This window comes from Grus americana, chromosome 5, assembly GCF_028858705.1.
Source record: "Grus americana isolate bGruAme1 chromosome 5, bGruAme1.mat, whole genome shotgun sequence".
NCBI lineage: Eukaryota > Metazoa > Chordata > Aves > Gruiformes > Gruidae > Grus > Grus americana.
In genome coordinates, this window is record NC_072856.1 from 48,099,083 (window position 1) to 48,119,477 (window position 20,395).

Genomic DNA, 20,395 nt, shown 5'->3' on the forward strand with positions numbered 1-20,395 from the left:
TTTCAGAACTCAGTCCAAACCCTACCCTCCTTCCAGTAATGTTCCTTGGGAAGCATCTTGGAGAAATAAGAGGACAGAAAAAGACTTTAATGGAACATTACATCCACCACAAGACTAAGGCCACTTACAGAGCTAAGAGACCATCTAACTCATAATTCAAATTGCAAAGGACAAGAAATAGAATAACAAAGTAAAAAGCTCTTCTCAAAAATCATGTAGAAATATACTTCATCCAAATAACAATTGCAGCAAAATATTTAGCTATTTACTTTATCCTCACTAGGGTATGCAAAAGTACAGAAAGCAATTCAAGTACGTTCTAACATACAGCAATTTATGCTAGAGATACACACGATGCCCTAGGAACATTTATATGTCATAAAGACTGCTTGATACATTCCTCAATACATACTGTCCACATGCACTTCAAGCTCTCAGACAGAAAGCTTTCTCTCCTAATCAGTATCTGCAAGAAGCATGTCTACCCTTCCCTCTCCTCCAACATGTTGTATTTGTGTAAATGGAGGACCATGTTCTCACAGTCCTCATTTCCAGAGTTATTAAAAGAAAGGGGCAACAGAAGATGATGAGCAATGGAAGAAATTCACATAGTGATAAGCAACATTCAGTTCTTAAGGGACTGCCCATAGGCATATTTACATAGGTGAATCCAAGCACCCCACTCCAAATGGAGTAGGGACCAAAAAATTCCAAGACCATCACTATCCAGGTTAGTATTATTATTGCTGACAAGTGTCATTAAAGAAAATTAGAAAAATGAGACCGAAATTGCTACCATCATCTCCAAGCCTTCCTGCAGAGAACCAGCACAGATATTTATTGCAGTTTACTGGCTCAGGTTTACGCCTAAATGTATTCGTCCTCCACTGGTGAAGCACATCTCATTTACTGGAAAGTAGCTTGGCTGCTTCTTCTGATACTTCAGGCCAAATATAAGCCTCTGCAAGAGGAACAGCTGATTAAAAAGCCAAGCTGCAGAAAAAGGCAACTAGGCTCTCCCTATGTCAATTGCATTCATTAAGAGTGTTTTCATCTACAGTGTCCCCTAAGAATCTTTGAATACACACTTGTCTGGATGTCGTGAATGAAGAGATCCACCTTTTTCAGCAGCCTGTCCTCAGCATCGTTCTGTATATTCCATAAGAGATCAAAGGAGTGCACTGATGAGACTCTTGCAGACTTGAGAATAGCATCTGCAATAGCTGAGTATCAAAGCAGCATGAAAGAACATATTTCACAATAAGGAAGAAAAACAGCAATGTCATATATTAAGAAGTTGCTGTTCTTAACGTACAATGTAGTCACACTTCAACTGTAAGGCAGTCATGAAATAAGTAAGCTCCCACACCGGAGTGTCTCTGCGAGAATCTCTGTTCATGAAAATTCTCTCAGCTATCAAGCAATCTTTTTGGTAAATGCTACCACCAAGTGATGGTTGATCAGTAAGAAAAAAGTTAAATGTCATCAGATATTTTACACAAAATCCAATGATTCTTATCAGGAATTTTATTTTTTTCTTTTTTCTTTTTTTTTTTTAATTACCTTGTAGGCTTTGCTGAAATTGCCTACTTAAAATATAGGATATTAAAAAAGTCATAAAAAATAGTGTAAACTATTGAGTTTTTCTAACAACTTTGCTCAGATATCTTTAAACCTAAATTTAATTTTGTCTATAGTACAGAAAAATAAAAAATACCTTACCAAAATTACATTGATGCAAGTAATGAACAAATCAACAAGAAGCCAACTATTACTCAGCTTGAAAATACATTGTTGAAGTAACAACGTTTTTAAACTATTCATATTTATAAACTTTAAATACTTTAGTCATAAACTATATTTTTTCATCCTGTTTGGTTTGCCATACTGAATCTATTTATCTGGAACACCACATACAAAGAAAAACATTTTGAAAAATCAAACCCCAGAAGCTCAAAAACTCAAATCTGCTACACCCAATTTTCAGACTGTTTTGGTGTTGGCAGTTTTTCCCTGTCTGTTTTTAATTTGAGATTACATCTTCTCTAAACTTTTTGCCTCCTTAGACATTCTCATATTCCTATTTCTTCTATAATTTATATTCCGTAACAAAGTAATTTTCTTCACAAAACTTTCCCACACAGCAACCTCTCGGGATGATAGTACACGGAGAGGCAGCGTGTACAGGATCCAGACTATTTTGCCCTCAAAACCAAGTGTTTTTCAAAAGGTAGGGCGCAAAGGTGGTCCAATTTGCCAATGTGAGAGCTAAAGAGCTCAGCCAACTGTTCGAGAGATGTTGAACAATTCCTGATAGATACAGCCACCACCCAGAAGTGAGATAATTTTCTACCTAGAGAAGGACAAATTAACATGAATGTTCAATGAGGAAGGAAGATGGGACAGCTGGATGGAAGACTATAATAAGGGTTCTCATAGCTGTTAAGACAGCTCAACAAATCAACAAGAAGCCAACTATTACTCAGCTTGAAAATACATTGTTGAAGTAACAACATTTTTAAACTACTCATTTTCATAAATTTTAAATACTTCTGTTAAGGTAGCTACGAGAAAAGTAGCAGCAGGAAGAGGACATACTGTTTGTTGCTACTGGGAGTGTAATGGAAGTCTGTTTCAAGGGCAATACTGTCTCCACATTCCTCTGTAATCTGTCAAAGAAAGATTCCCTAATACCTATTGAAAGAAGCTCCCTTCTACACTTGTCATCTGACACCATCAGGTTCTATTTTGCATGTTAAAGGTTAGAAGCTCCTGAAAGATTCATAATTCGTTGCAACAGGGGTAATTATGTTTTATTAGGATTCCCAAACACAGTGACAAGAGTCCAGTCCAAGAAATCGAGAGTCACGACTGAGATCAGCAACCCAAAAGGACAATGTGGGGATATAAGCCCCTACTTGAGAGAGTGGAGATAATCACCAAGAATGTGATTCTCTTCCAAGTAGCAGCAGCATATGGAATAAGCCTGTTCCGGTCAGGATTGACTCTGAATCTTGGCTTGGGCAAATTCCTGATAGTAAAAGTTTACCAAGCAGACTAATAGGTGTTGAGCTTTCCTGTAGACTGAGAAATGAGGACTATACATCGAAGTTTTGAACAGTGGTGTCAAAAAAATCCTTTAAATAGAAAGGAGCCCTTCGGGAAAAATAATTTACAAAAATATGCATAGAACAAAATAGAATTTGCAGGAGAAAGGATTAAAACATCTTCATCTACAGCTGGACAGCTGAGGGGAATGGAAGGTCGAGGATGTACTTAGTATTTCATGTTCATTTTGCATTAAATTTGAAAGATGAGCTACTAGGTAAAAAAAGGTATCCAGCTTGAGGGCTCATGATCACATAGCCAACCATATAAAAGTCTTTCAAATACATTTGAATTTATTCACTTGAATTCAGGTTTTCCTTTTAAGGAAACCATGGCAGTGTCAATGTATCTTTACAGATCCAAGTCATTATCCCTATAAAAGGATAACCAAAGAAAGATAGTATTATCTGCAGATTGGAACAATCAAATGACACCAACTCATTTCATTAAGCGTCCCTCTACCAGACTGAAGGCACAACCGAAGAATTTAGGAATGGATGTAGGCATATTAAAGAGCAATGAAAATTGTAATAAAGCACTCTAATTCTTTTCACCCACTAGGACATCAATGGGGGAGAAAATGAAGCAGTAAGTCTTTCTGAAATACTAGCAGAAGCACTACAAACATTTTGAAAAAAATTATTTTTTAACTATACTGAAAGAGCATGTTACCTTCTTAAATATGACCTCTTTGAAGAGTCTCTAGTCTTACATGAAATACAAAGTGTCGATCTTAATTAAGGTTCCTCAGTATCACTGCACAGTATAAAACAACTGCTTTCCAAAAAGCACGTATACTGTCACTAATATCAGAAGTGAAAAACAAGGAATTGCACATTTCTTTTCAACTATAGTATTCTATTGCATAGTTAGAGATAACATTACAAGTCATATCTTAAGGGGAGTGAAATAATAAGTTACACTATGTTAAGACACAGATTTTCCAAATAGCAGTAAAATCAGAGATGTATTTTTCATCTATTTCCTAAAACAAGCAGGAAAAAAGCTACTAGCTGTCTCCAAATTTAATTCATAATATAAACATTTGTATTTGTCTCCTAAACAATATTTTATACTTCATCAGATACTGTTCAATGAAACTGATGAAAAGCAATGAAAAGCTGTCTGGCCACTACAGTGTGTTTGATTGCTTGTTGAAATAAATTAAAAATAATCTGCTCACTGCAAGCAAAGTTTACATTTTAGAAAACATATTAATTGAGACAACCCAGCTAATGACTTGCTTTTGTTTGTTTGTTTGGGGTTTGTGGGAGACATAGGAAGTGGGTTCTTTTAAAGAATGTTTGTGCCAGTTACCAAAAAGGTCTAAACATAGACAAAACAGTATCATGAAGAACAGAGACATCTGGTCACCAAAACAAGCAGAGCTGGATGGATACAGTTAAAAGAACGTGCCAAAGATATGAGCCCTTTTGCCAGTTTGACAGGTACAGGCTCACAAATGCAGTACATTCCTAACTTAATCCTGAATACACAGGAAGCTTTCATTTGCATACCTCTTGTAATTGAAGAGACATATGTCCCAGTTGGTCCTGGCGCCTTTCTACAAGCTGTCTTTCAGCACGCATTTCTTGTTCTATCTCCTGAAGTCTTCTCTCTACCCGTTCTGATACCTTCAAAAGGAAAAAAAAACACCCTGCGGAAATTAGTGCTTCTTTTACCACATACTAAGAAAACAATGGCAAAAAAGGTAGAGTATGGGGTAGAAAGAAGAGACAACACAACTTTTGTTTTATTAAATAAGATTTAGAATGGTATAGAAAATAACTAGTTACAGCAGTAAGTACTCTAGAAGTACTCAAGCAGGGAACTGACCTGCTATCTTGCTAGCAATATCCTCCTTCACGCATATGCAGATTTTTCTTTACAGTGGTGGTTCTACTCAAGTGCTAAATATCTCAATATCAACCTTGGTGCAGCCTAACCTGAAGGTGCAATACAAAAATCTTAGCTTCTCTGCCACAGGCCTGATTAACCTCTGGAGAGTAATTTCTTTCACATTTCCAGTCTGTAAAACAGACCAATGATTGCCTCTTTTATACTCTGAAATCTGTCAGCGAACAGTAGTAAACAAGAGCTAAGTATATGAGAATGACTGTAATGGCACAAAATAATTACATCACTTTAAGACTTTTTCCCAGTATTTTGTGAATCCATGTACGAACTAATACAAATAACACCAGTTATTTGTTAAAGCAATTTGGATTATAAACACAGTAATTGAACCTTAAGCTACAATACCAGAACTGTGTTACTTTTGTATTTCTAGCTGCTAGCAAACAGCACCCTCTCGTGGACAGAAAATTAAACTTACATTGTTGAAGATTAGCAAGGAAAGTATTTATGTATGATTTCCTCCCTACCTTAAAACTAGTTATTTTTAACAATCACTAGAAACCAATGTATTTAGTACCAAATGGTATTTAGATAAAAAGAGAAAGACTTAAAACACCATTCAGCTACTAGTTTCGGATGTACGTGGAGGGGAACAAGTTCTCATCTGTACTTTCACCATTAAGCACACTTCTACTAGCATTAGGCATATGGGTGGTTAGAAAATTTTAACATGAGCAATACAGCTGTGTAGCAACAGAAACATAACTAAGGTTACATTTATATTCTGGGCTTCACAAGTACATCAGGTTTAAAGAATGAAAAAGTCGTCGTCTTTACAACAGAATGCATCAGTTTGAAAACATTTCTTGTTTGTGCAGCCAGATGAATAGTCAACTTACAATGTCGAATTTTGTATTTTCTCTTAAATCTCCATCAGGAGATGCTCAAAAAAGTGTACGGCATCAAATCACACAATTTCATCTAAGATGTGAAAGCTCTGCAGTCATAATCCAGAATAATTACTTACTAAAAACTAATGCACAAAAAAATAAGGACCACATCACAATGTTTGTATTTGTTTTGACAACTACTACTTAGTGTTACTTCTAACAATTTACAAAATACTCCAGCTAACAGAAACGATGATACTATGTAGTAGAAACAGAAAATAACACTTTGTCATTAAACTTGTCATATCTTTGCTGAAAACTGGGAAATATCTGTCATCCTTTTCTCCAGATATAAAGTACACAAATGAAACAAAGTCATATTTTTACATTTTAAAAAAAAATGTTGGCTACATGTTTCTGAAGGCAGAAACTTTCTCAGCTCTCTCACACATCTTTTTCAAGTGAAGTTAAGCAAGAGAACACTAAAACTACTAAGAAAGAAAATGTATAATTTAAACTTGACAGAAGATCCAAAAGTAATATCACTCCCAGAGAAGACATGTAAAAGGAGAGGTCAGTAACTTCCTCACTGACGCGGGTCTAGTTCACCTCACGCACAGCAGATGACATGACATGACGCAGCACTAGGCAAGCTTCAGATTACTAACTTCAGATTTCATTGTAAATTATCACTAATGCAGTATGAGTAAGAAAATAACATTTTACTAACTACAAGATATCAAGTGATTTGCCTTGCCTCTGACTTTTTCCAATTCCCTCCAAGAGCACAACTGTTATTTCCAACAAGGTACTGAAAAAGATGCATTCATTGTACTTGTCAGGTGCATGGAAATTTCAGAGGTACAGACATAATCATCTTTTAAAAAAAGAAACAAAACACAAAAACCAACCAAAACAAACAACTAAACATTTTGATGCTATTTACTGGAAAAAAACCTCTGACAAGAAACTATAGTTAGCATATATAGTATATCATTAGCTCATATTCTCTGTGCACAGAGGATGAAGAGGAGCCTGGAAGAGACTTCAAAAGGCTAGCAAACTTACTGTCTGGCTATGCACATGACCTTTTATATCTATATAATTTTTCTACAAGTCTATCTAACCTGCTTAAAAACATTCGCAGAAAACTTTCACAGCCTCCCTAGACAATTCATTCCATTGCCTCTAAAATGACCTGGTTTTCCTAAAGTACAATTTTAGTCTTCCTTGCTGAATTTTACATCTATTAACCTTCTTCTATCCTCTAAGCCACATCCAAGACTGGATACTGGATTTCAGTTCTGTTTTCCAATGTATCTGAAGTCCATCTGCAAATGTGACAAGCATCGCTAGACTATTAATAAAAAAAAATTCAGAGAACTAGATCAAGAATACCAACACATAAAATTCACTTCACTAAGTCCTCTAATTTTAACAGTGAACAGTTCACTAACTACACAGGTGTCTGTACAGTTGCATGTTTATTCTAGATTATATTCAGTTTTAGCATATTTACTGAAAAAGCTTATTAGAACAGTATAAGAAATTCTATCTAAAAACCCTCAAAAAATTGTACCAAGATATAGGAAACTACTGCTTCATGCTTGTAAATTCCTTCTATGATAAAAGAATAATTTTTGACAAATCTGTGTTGTCTGCTACTTAAGTTGCTTGATTTGTAAACATCTGAGAGTGAACAAGTTCTGGAAGAATAATCAGTCTATTTTCTTCTTTTTCAAGATTTCCCTTTTTCAATATTCCAATAACATTTTTTCTAACTCATGCCCACAGTTGCTCATGAATACTCCAAAACAGCCATTAGTGGTCGTAAAATCATTTCAAACAGTCCAGTTTCTCAGCTAATCTGCACCAGGTTATTTCAAAATATTTTACATGTCTTCCTTCCACCGCCAGCGTTTTAAGCTGAGGTCTTACGCCCCCATTGCTGGTCACTAACATGCAGGTTAACTTGTTGGCAAGGTTAGTGTTAAAAACCAATGTTAAAAAGGTGTTAAACAGGAATCAACTGTCTTGGCTTACTGTGTCAGTAGTTTCCCCTCTTCTGCAAGGAACAGACCAATTGCTTTGGCCTCCCTGAGGAGCAGTGATGCATTTACAAGTGAATCATCATGTGTCTTTGTTGATGCATCTTATTATCTACCACCACGGCCACTCTCATATATCCCCATTATTTTTTATGACTGTTCTTATTAATCTAATTTAGTTTCCACTTTCTGCATTCTTTCTCCTTGTGTCTGAAGTAAATGCAGAGCTTCTAATTCAGCCAAATAGATATATTGCTGTGCTTCCTATATTTTGTTGTCAACCTTTCAAGAGGATTTGCATAGAACATGTTTGAACATTTGCCCAACTCTAATTTCCTCGAAAGACTGAACTTTCTTCTGCATGTAATGAATCATTTCATTAAAAAAACCTGCAACCTCACAAACTATTCCAGATATGTATAAAATAACAAAAAAGACATAGTAAACAAAGAACAAACCTTACCCTATGAGCAAATTGGTTCCTTAAAGCAATCATTTTTTCCATCAATTTTTTTATTTTTTTTTTAATGTAAGATAGAGCTTGACATACAGAATGGTTCACTACTAAGTTAAAGAAACTTGTTTTAGGATAAAGAAATAGGTACCATATTGGTTAACATTTCTTCAGAAGGAAAAGTATTTTCTGGTAGACAAAATGCTTACTATGAAACATTAAATTAGCATTAATCCTGAAAAAGAGGATTAAACAAACACAGCCTCATAAACACTACTTTTAGCCTAGTTTATAAAGAACAGTACTTTGGAGATTATGGTCTTTCACTTGTGCTCCTCATTTCCCAGTGTCCCCAAAACTCAGCTGAAATTGGCCAATAGATTCAAACATTCAGTGGTACAGACCTGTCAAATACACTGACTTTGTGAGGTGTTTCAAGAAAATAAGATCCTAGACAGAGGTGATCGCATAAATACCCCATTTAGGGAAACAAGGAGAACTCAGTCTTTATTCCTTTGTTTTGGCTGTCAGCAAAATACATGCATTTAGTCTGAAATTAAGGATTAGCCCATTTAGCATTCTAAAAAATATTAGGTTGGAAGCATAAGAAAATAAAGCTGGCAGTGAAGTCAGAATGATGTAAAGAAAGTGGGACTTTGAAGGTGTATGCAAGGAAGCATAATACGGGAAGAACATGAAAGTTCTTGTACAAGGATTTAGATAACCAGGATACAATATAAGTCTTTGTAGGATGATGAAAACCCAAAAGCGTTCAAGTAGTAAGGGAGTAGACTGGGAAAAGAAGGCAGAGAGCACGCAAGTCCATAGCAAATTAGGCTTTATTATGTTGCACCTTGCAACAGTGTAAAAGAAGCAAGTACCATCCCTTGTGGCTTCCTCTGCATTCTCTGGAAGAGCTGCTATGGCACATTCATGTCCCAGCAGTGTTTATCAATAAGACTTCCTGGAATGCAGTAAACTTACCTTCTCCATTTTGGAAAATTTAGCATCATAACACTATCACAAGCTCGGTCGCTTATCACCACATTTTCCAAATTATTTGTCATTTATGCTATGGAATAGCAGAATTCCTAACAAGGGTCCCTCCGAATCTGAGGCCAATCTTCTGATGTATTTCTATGTTGCAACCTGCTAACAGTCTCCCTGGTGAAGATGGATGCAAAAAACCCAGTATATTCTTTCTCCCATCCTCTCCACAGATCTTAACTCCCCTGAACACTCTTTCAGGTTTGATCATCTTTTTACCTAGTATTAAACAGGGTTTATCAGTGTGTATAACTTTTTGTCAATTTTTTTTTTTTTAAAACCTCCGTTACTGCATTTTTATATTTAACTGCTGAAGTTTATCTAACCTTTCGACTTCTATCATTTGGCTATAACTTTTGGAAGGACTCCTTTTTACCTTGTGTAGTTACATCAGCTATCATTTAATCTCTTTCATGTCTTTTAATGCATTTATTTAAAGTCACTACTACAGTATATTCGGATCATTTCCACATTGTCTGGAAATACCTACCCTCTTTATTCCAGCATTTTTCTAAGAAGCTGCTTTATTTTTGTGCAACTCTTCTGGAAACCAAACATTATTCTAAGAGGTTTAACTTTTTTGCTCCAGTAGGGATGCGAAATGTAAGTTTGTTTTGGTCATTCTTACAAGGTGAATATTTCACAGATTAAGAGCCATGCACAGGACTCTTATTTATAACAAATAACTGTTGTTTTGTTGTTTGGTTGTTTTTTCTTCCTGGAGCATTTCTGTTTATAATGCACCACCTAAAAACATAGTTCTCATAACATTTACCCAGTCTATGCTGGTACAGACATTATCTCCCACAAGAATTACGTTCCCTGTTTTTGTGACCTGTCTGACCTTCCTCAGTTTGTCACACAGCCTGAGACACACAACAATAGGGATAAAAAAAAAAGTTAGAAGCAGTTAAATGTTAACTCATTAATTAGTACATGCAGAAGAAACTCTTAAACTCACTTCTCTTCTGTTATCCCAAATGACCCTGACTCAGGACAACATTTCTACCATAAGAGTATATATCTTGTCCTCTGGATCTTATCAAAAGCCTTAGCGTAGACAAGTGATTCATTGAAGAACGGTACAAAGAATATGGAAGTTTCACATAACGACATGAAATGCTAGTACTAAATTATTGCATTCACAACATATTAGAATGTGATTTCAAGGATGCATTTTTAGCAACACAGACTACCTGAATTATAATCACAACACTAAGAGTTGTGTCTCTGCATAAGCCTTTCAGGTAGCAGCAAAATCTATGGAAATGTATTAGGCTATCAAAAAGTTCCCCCCACGTGAATTAAACACAAACAGAATGTTCTGCTTAAAACCTGGGTGACATTTAAGTCATACAGTAAATACAATCTTGTGGAAGATGATGGATGCTTAATCTACAAAAAGCAGCATCCTACTTCTTGAAGTTCTCTCCTGTTTTTCAGCTTTCCACTGTTATTTCTAGTGCACAAGTCCTGCTGACTGAAATCTACTTCGACAGATTTTTGTTATGACCTATTTTATCATCAATGCAGACTTGAAACAGGAGTATTAAAAAAACACAAAAATAGCAAACTTTTCACAGATGTCACTTTAAATATTGTTGAACTTTTCCCTCATGGCAAGTGATCATGTGTGATATATATTTTACAAGTCACCTGTGCAGTGCCAAAATCCCTAATATCAAATCTTCCGAAGGACGGTTCCTTATCTGATGATAATCCTGGCTCTCTGATATCGTAATCACATTAACTCTGAGAGACCCATTTCACTTGACATTACTGTCTTTTTCCACAGACACAGCCTACACTAAACTTCTAGTGGCACCATCTCAATTAAGCATCTACTTAATTTGAACAAATCTGTGCTTCAGTGCAGTTGCTTTTTATGCATAAAGATCAGATTCTTGTGCTGTTTGGGATGTTCTTCCATATCAGGAGATTGCAACACAATAGCCAAGAGGGCTATCTTGTATAACCATAAAGTAAGTAAACATTCTTTCAATTGCTTATAGGTTTCTATGGACATTCCTCTAGCAAACATCCAAACTCTTCAAGAAAAACAGGAATCTCACAAAACATCTAGATAAGAGATTTTGATATGGAGAAAGTTGTGGAACCTGCAGTCTTTATACCAAAACCACACATAGATTCTCAAGTACAAGGCCATGGAGAGTGCTTGATTTGAAGTAGGCATCCAACTATACCTGTGTCACCACCTCAGATGTCCGCTGGATTTTATACTGGGGTGGAAAATGCTCCCTTTAAAAGTAAAATTAATGTGCATTGATTGTGTTGTGTGGCTCAACATATTCAGATTCAACATCAGAAAGGCTCTAAGAATCATAATCTCTAAAAAAATAAATTCTGAACTAGTGACTAGACTAGTATCACCACACATCTATATACAGGCAATTTTCAAACAGCACTGAATATACTGAACAGTACAACTCTAAGAATTTAAATATATGTCCCTACAGAAATGGTGACTTAAGGACACTGAACTGAAAAGAATGTTTCTACCATGGATTCATCCTGTCAAATGATCAAGATTTCAAGTTGACAATTTATCACCAAGAATCATACAGTAGAATACATATATAAGGATGGCAATGTTGGAGGTGATAAACAAACATAGCTAAGCGATAAAGGCACTAAGGACAAAAGTTCCTGCACAATTTTGCATAAGGAAGTTGTGAAGAAAAAAGTATTTCCTCCTACCCAACTCACTTTCACCAATAAGAAATCAATTCTGAATTAAATACTCTCATTAGAGGAATTCCTGAACACAGATAGGTACTAAAGGATCTCAAAAATCTACAATTGTAACAGACCACAGTTTCTACGCGCACCCTAATCTCGTGCTTTGCTATACTCACCATTAGTTATTTTTAGTCTTAATGTCCATACTAAATTCCCCTCTTTTGCATTTACCTCATCACACCCATTCTGCCAGCCTCATCATTACACTTTGAACGAGGGCAAAGGATCCACACATAGTATCAGAGAACACAGGTAAAGAAACAGTGCAGAATGTTGCTACTGCTAGGCTTTTTCAGTGTTGTGGAATTGCCTGGATACAATGAGTGATTAAGCATGTCAGAATTCTTCAGCTTGACGAGAAAGGGAATCCTCTGAAAAGCCTCTGAAGAAACTGAACAACCTCCTCCAATGAAAATTAGGGATGAAAAAGCAGTTTGATTAAAAAAAGCTACAACAACAATGCCAACAACAACAACAAACCCACAAAACACAGCAACCAAAAGATACCAAACAAACCCACACATAAAACAGAAAAAAACAAACCACCACCAAAGTGGCAACACCTCTCACATTATGTAATCATCTGGAGAACTCCTTGCTATAGGACAAGTAAGATGATAAAGATATGCAAGTCATAACAAATACTGGTCAAGTTCCAGAGAAGAAATCCACAGAGGGATTGCTAAGTACAGAAGCTCCTAAGCCACAACTGATTAGACTATTATTGTGCAGAATTATCATTACATGCCTTTCTATTCTAATATTGTTCACTAAACATCCACTTATTGACCATTCATCATACATGGCTAGATCTTTCCTAACTACATATTTCTTCTGCAAATTGAACCCCAGCAATTGTTTTAACCTTTCAAGGAAGTCTTTGAATGAGTGGCTTTTTTTATTCCCCCCTTCCCCTTTCTTTTATTTCCTCTCCTGTTTCTGGTCTTCTCTCCATTTCACCAATGTTTTTCCTAAAGATAATAAGCAGCAATGAGCAGAATATTCCAGCTGAAGTCTTACTAGTCCTACACACGAAAACCATCTCACTGCAGTGTTTGTGTCTTCACTTAAAGAATGTCATTAAGCACTTCAGCTTTCATAGGTTTATCAGACAATAATGTTCTCTCTCAACTAAGAGACTTATTCTGGTATTGCCCTTACCATTAACAAGCCACAGAAGCCTTCCTTGTTACACTTTGCATATCTCTCTTTGCTTCTCCTGGGTCAAAAGTTGTAACATTCAATCTCAAATCCTGAAATCCTACTGTAGGAGGTCACAAAGAGCTTGTTATTTCATCCATTAATGAAAAGACAGTGGCTGCCAGCATTCCAGATGATTGAGGAGGAAGGTTTGTTTCTCTCATTCAAAGGCATTGAACACTTGTAGTGCAGCCAGCTGCAGCAGCTACTGTCTCCAGAACCATCTTGGTTAAAACTTACTGAGTTTGTTAATTTCCTGGTACATGAAAGAGAAAAAAAAAAAATGAACTATACTGAGAAGTAGGCCACAACAAGAAAAACCCTAGAGTTTTGCAAGCATCAAGAATTCTTTATCAGATAAGCTCATTTTATCCTACCAGGTTATTAGGAGAAAGCAGAGCGAACATTCTAACAAAGACAGCTTGTTAGATTTTTCTAGGAAGGTACACATGACAAGTCTTCCTCCACTAATGGATTCTATCATAGCAAGCATGTAACTGGTACTGATAGATTATAGTCTCTTGAATCCCTGTCCAACTTCATCTAGAGACAAGAACTTACACAACTACAATTAAGTCTGCCGGTGTCAACAAGTGGTCTGTGCCAAAAATACTACGTACAATACTGTGCAAACCTCATGAAGTTCAACAAGGCCAAGTGCAAGGTCCTGCATGTGGGTTGGGGCAATCCCAAGCACAGAGACAGGCTGGGCAGAGAATAGATTGAGAGTAGCCCTGAGGAAAAGGACTTGGGGGTGTTGGTGGATGAGAAGCTCAACATGAGCCAGCAACATGCACTTGCAGCCCTCAAAGCCAACCATATCCTGGTCTGCATCAAAAGAAATGTGACCAGCAGGTCAAGGAAGGTGATTTTGCCCCTCTACTCGGCTCTGGAATACTGCGTCCAGCTCTGGGGGCCCCAGCATAAGAAGGATGTGGACTTGTTGGAGTGAGTCCAGAGGAGGGCCACAAAGATGATCAGAGGGCTGGAGCACCTCTCCTGTGAGGACAGGTTGAGAGAGTTGAGGTTGTTCAGCCTGGAGAAGAGAAGGCTCCAGGGAGACCTTATAGCAACCTTCCAGTACCTAAGGGGGCCTATAGGAAAGCTGGAGAGGGACATGTAGTGATAGGACAAGGGTTAATGGTTTTAAGCTGAAGGAGTGTAGATTTGGAGTAGATATTAGGAAGACATTCTTCACCGTGAGGGTGGTGAGGCACTGGAACAGATTGCCCAGAGAAACTGTGGATGCCCCATCCCTGGAAGTGTTCAAGGCCAGGTTGGATGGGGCTTTGGACAACCCAGTCTAGTGGAGGGTATCTCTGTCCACGGCAGGGGGGTTGGAACTAGGTATCTTTAAGGTCCCTTCCAACCCAAATCATTCTGTGATTCTACAAGTCTATAATATTGTTATCAATGACAAACACATCAGTAAAGCTCTTGACAGAGCATTTAGTACCAATTCATGCAATTTTAGGGCAAGATGAATCACCTATGGGAAAATAAGGACATACAACATTTGCTCTGAAAAGTCAGCATTGCTACAGATACCACATTAATACTTACACTAAGCATCACTCAAATTTTACATGTCGAGAACGACCTACAGGGTTTTCTCCTCCTAACTACTGGGGAGATTGTCAACTTCTCTTGTTCCTACAGCACACGCTGTTTGACTTCCACCTCAATAGCAGATCTCATTCATATTTAAGTGATATAGACTGCAGTTAGTCTGCTTCCAGCAGATACAGGAGGCAAAAAAGAAGAGACTATCATGGCTGTCCTGCCTAATTTGTTACATTTGTCACAAAGCCCAGAGAAGACTTCTCCTGTTATGCTGTATGGATGATAAAAATTGAAAAGGGCAGGGAGGGAGGAAGAGGAAACAATATTATTTATCATCGTAAGATAGGAAAGCTCGTATCTTTCAAAAAGCATCATCAAGAAGTACTATAGCATTCAAACCAATGTTCAAAGTTAAAAAGCAGTTTTCTTGAAGACCATGAAGTTTTAAAGTGTGTATGTAGTGACTTTTTCAAACACTTACTTTTACTTTAAACAAGTAACAAATATAAAACTTGCCTTGCTGATTTCATTATGGAAGGGTAACATCATAACAATCTATAGTTGCCTAGATGAGATCATGTTCAGATATATGTACTAATATGTGGTACTGATTACGAACACACACATTAAACTAGAAGCCCACATCCTGCTTAGGATACTAAATATAAACCAGCTTTTCATGTTAGTCACACTCACCGTTTCTTGTCTTTGGGACTCAGTGAGCTTTTCAGACAATTCTTCTAGAGTCTTTCTTAATTCAGCATCGGTCCTTCATAGAAAAATATAGGTAAGACAATATTATAGAGTGCAAAACCTAAATATCAACTGTGATAATTTTCAGCAGCAACAATCTTCTGGATTTTTATGCTACTTCAATGTGTTCTACAGATTCTAAATTCCTAGCATAGTTAGGGACCAGTCTCAAGTAGAAAATTCATGATAAAAAGCATTTCCATTGCTCAACTGAAGATAACGGAGCATCTAGTTTGAAAGGCTAGGTATCAGGTCAACAAGTACAAAATTATGAACATGTCTACACAGTCTTTTTGAACAGTACTAGCTCCTACTAGGAATTAGTGAACAAATTCCTGTTATTGCTACTAGACAAAGCACCATATGTTGAGACAGTATGTACTTTAAAAAAAACAAAACCATTATGGCCTGCATGAGAGCTTGCCCTCAAGAGACTCCAGTAGTAAGAATACACAAGGAACAAAGTTGTAATAAGAGAAATTCCCATGTCCTTGTTGTTTTGTCCATATATAAAAAAGGGGAGGAAGCCACATATACTATACAAATCAGAATTGATGGGTGTTATTTACATTTAGAAATACTGCACAAAATGACATGGGACAAGCAGTTCACAATACTGCTTTCATCTACGTGTTGTGCAATCCCCCACTCTCCCCAGAATTATTTTTAATCCAAAAGAACAAAGGAGTTTAAGAATTAGTTAAAAGCATAACAATTATTTTCCACACTATTCTTCACATGGAGCTATATTCTGTTTATACCTATTTCTTCTTGAAAGCTCCCGACTGATGTCATCTCCTAGGCGAACTTGTTCACTACTGAGATCTCGAAGAGACTGGTGGAAAGAATGCAGCTGTAAATTAAAGTACACAAATTAAGCCAAAGCTTGGGAACCTTTTTTTCTGTGATATTTATATACATACACACACACACTTTTTAAAATAAAGCAGATAAAAATAATCCACAAAATAAAAAAATTCCATGAATTGCAGATGAGTCTGGATGAGTGGATGAGGCTTGCATGCTTCTATTCGATCAACCCTTTACAACACTTGCTCACTGAAGTTTAAATTTTCAGTACATTATTTACTAAACCAAGTTTCCCAACTATGTTTTTTCCCTATGGTTCAGAGCTTGGTCATTTCAGTTACCTGACACTGCATCATCTTTTTAACCTAGTGCAAAGCAAGTTGAAAGACCTGAACAGGTCAAGTCAGGAGAGACACATTTCCTGCTAATAAATGCTAGTTTAAGTGAAACAAAGTTCTGCCCAGCTATATGTATTATTATAAAAAAATGGCATATGAAATTGGAAGTGACTACGCAGAACATTATGATGTATTCAGGAACTATCACAGCACTGAGGAAAGGTATTTTACCTTGCCCAAGATTTTACATACTCTACTAGAATGCTTTTTTCAGAGCTTGGGAAAAGAAACAAACAAAACTACCACATCTATTTTTTTCTGTAAAACTTCCCATTTCCCCCATTCAGCAGGCCCCCAATTTATAGTCAAAGTTTTCAAGGGAGCAAATAAAAAAAAGGTAACAGGTCATCCATCCTTTATGGAACAAAAAGTGACAGTTAACTGACCCTAATCCAACCTACTGCTGTCAACAGCTCAGTGGCCAGTACCACCATTATGAAAAACCCTGGTTTATAATATACCCTTGTTCTATGCCCAAGACTTAAACCTGGATCTTCCACAGCCCAGCTGACTGTTCTCAACATTAACACACAGGCATTACCATCTCCTCTTTGTGACTAACCAGAAATTTCAACCCAAGAGACTTTCAAAAACAGAGCATATTTTCAGAATGTATCAGCCTAAGAAAGAAAGGGACTCAAATGTGTTAAAAGTCCATTCAGCTGGAAAATTACCTTAGCTAGAAGCAATCAGAATGGGAATAAAGGGACTGTGGTTACAGAAAGAAGAAAAAGCCACAGCTTTAGTTAAGCAGTACTGCTTTATCTTTGCCCCTATTTCTACCTATGGTCATGATCAATGACTACTTCTAGTTCATCGTTCCTCAAAGCACTATGCTGCTCTTACACAACAGTTAATGATCGAGTAAAGCCATATTCACTCACTGAAAAGCAAGAATAAAGAATAAACCAGCAGTTATCATCAAAACAGGAAAAAAGCTATTTGCTTACATAGCTACTTAATATAAACTAGGAATTTTGTATGCATCGGAGGAACTCCCTTGAATAAAATTCCTAAAATATTTATAGAATATTTAGAAGTAGTTTAAAATATTGCTAGGCTTTTTGGAAGCTTAGGAGGAAAGATTTCCATATAACATTATTTCCTTCCAAGGATTATGTTCCATATTAACCTTGGGGGAGGAAGGAATGGGGGGAGAAGTAGACTGGAAGGACAATGAAACAGGGTTAAATAGAAGTCTAGGAATTTCTGTAGCACTCTGACATCCCAAAAAGTCAACTGAGAGAATCTACTGTGGTTATATTGAAAATTAATTATATGGAAGTTGAGACTGATTTAATAAATTCAACATGAACACTTTACAATCAGCTGCTCTAATGTTAGTTATAATACATTTCTCCTGTACAAATTAGTCCACACAAGATTCACTCATGCAGGTCTAGCCACTCCATCTGAAAGAGCAAAAACAGGTACTGAAATCTCTCTATCTGTAGGATATAGAAAGCCTATAATCTTATCCATTAAAGTAATTAATTTAGTTTTTTTCTGAAGAGTCTGCAAGTAGACACAAGTTAAGGGGTATGAAAATTACCAATGCCATACACATCATCTCCTCCTCGCATCATCTGCCTTAAGTACGGGGTCAAATTACCCCACTCACAGGCCAGACCTAGAATTAAGATGGAGAACTAGCTGGCTCAAAATCAATCCAGGCTACACTGAAGTAAACAGCAAAACCACTAAAATCCTATGCCATTAACTAAAGCAGAACAATCCCCTTTAGAGTCACACTGGATTTCAGCATGTAGGTAAATGTTAGAAATACCATCTCTGATTATGTGATTTTCTTATATGTGGCCTAAAAAGTACAGATATTATTTTCATTCAGTCCTTTTGATATCACTTCCATCTGCATCTTTTTTCTCTATAATGATAGATCTGCATGAAACTTCATAACATTGACAGATATAAGAGGTGACTGCCTAATGAAGATTGGCACATAACATTGGAAGCACACTCCATAGCTGAAACATTCTTAGCTGCATCATCAGAATAACCTTATCTGATGTAAAAGCAAAAAGCCCGGTGACCACATATTGCCTGTTTGGGGAAGCAACTCCCATTAGTGCTTTGTACCTGGTCCAAATTATCTGCCTCGTTGACAAATCGAACACTTGCAGATCTAGACCTTCGATGTTTATTGCCCTGTGAGTCTCCATAATCCCTGAGAGGTGAAGTAGGCAGGAAGTGATGGTTCCCTTTATGAGACAAAGGATAAAAAAAATAAGTAGGAAGATAAAACTTCATACAGAAAATTTTTTATTTTGCTTCACAAAAAACATGTGTTTCCTCTCACCAATATCCTTATAGCCCATATTACAGACAAAACAACTACTAAAGTTACATAAAATGCACAAGCATACTTCTTGTTTAGCTCTTTTCAGGATTCTTCTTCAATTTAAATATTTCTGGAATAAATGTATGTGATAGGTAAGAAAGAGGTTTCCTTTCTTCCTCCAAGGAACAGGTAATTTTTACCTCAAATTTTATTTGAGCAACAACTTTGCCTTCACCTGGATCTATTATAGCTTCAAACTACAGTACTTCACAGCTTTTACATTAGAAAAATGAAAGTTTTAGAGCTTTCTTCTAAAATATATTAAATACTACTTCTGGGAGGAATACTCCTCCCAAATACACCTTTCCCTAAAATATAATGAATTTTCAGAGAGATGTACAAGAAATAATTATTTTCTGTAGTTTATACATTAGTTCAGTTTTTCCTTTTCCACTGAGCCTCACATGATTTCATCCATACATGCATAATCTTATGCATTTAAAATTTAACTTTTCTTTTTGCTGTGAAGTAAGTATCAGAAGCTGCAATATCTTCTGTATGTAGCTTTAACTTGTATGTACCTACAACTCATGCAGTGGACAAGGAATTTTCTCTACTGAAAGAGTCAGCGTTTCATTTAGATCTCTCAGGATATCAGCAGAAAAGACTATGTAATAGAAAGCTATAGGAACTGCATAACAATGCAGGTCTCCCAAATTTCTAAACTGAATTTCTTTGAAGTAACCAATTATGACTTTTCACGCCACTATCTTTAACACATTTTTCTTCTTAATTTCCTCTTTCCATACAACAGCTATATAACATAATTTATGTATACTCAAGCACCTTAAGTATTTTACCTGACACTCCTTCTCCATCCAGATCACTAGGGTATAAGCTTGAGAGAGAAGCACTTCTCATTCCAGAGTTTCGGGTTAATCGTTGGCTCCTTAATTGACCTATAGACTGTTCCAGTGTTTCTTTTAACTGTAGAGAAATTACAATTTACTGAAATATGAATACAGACTACATAAAAACCATGCATGTAAAATACTATTTTGCAAAAAAAGTCATTAGGAGAATCAAAACTATTTTTAAGCCAAGTACAGCTATGAATTAACAACAGCTTTTCTTCAAAATCTTGTATGTCATATTCCCATAACTATAGCAAAACATGTTTCCAACATTGGCAGCTTCAAATATCAAGT

General features: G+C 36.4%; 1 protein-coding gene across 1 annotated transcript in view; it reads right to left on the reverse strand.

Moving 5' to 3' along the window:
• The window catches only part of CEP128 (centrosomal protein 128), a 133,277-nt gene that overhangs the window by 102,857 nt on the left and 10,025 nt on the right, over window positions 1-20,395 (reverse strand). Inside the window, exons 4-8 of the mRNA XM_054826374.1 lie at window positions 20,048-20,174; window positions 18,986-19,107; window positions 16,442-16,533; window positions 15,624-15,696; window positions 4,626-4,742 (exon numbers count right to left, since the gene is read on the reverse strand). Of these exons, the coding sequence (XP_054682349.1) occupies window positions 4,626-4,742; window positions 15,624-15,696; window positions 16,442-16,533; window positions 18,986-19,107; window positions 20,048-20,174 (531 nt within the window). The remainder of the gene's footprint in view (window positions 1-4,625; window positions 4,743-15,623; window positions 15,697-16,441; window positions 16,534-18,985; window positions 19,108-20,047; window positions 20,175-20,395) is intronic.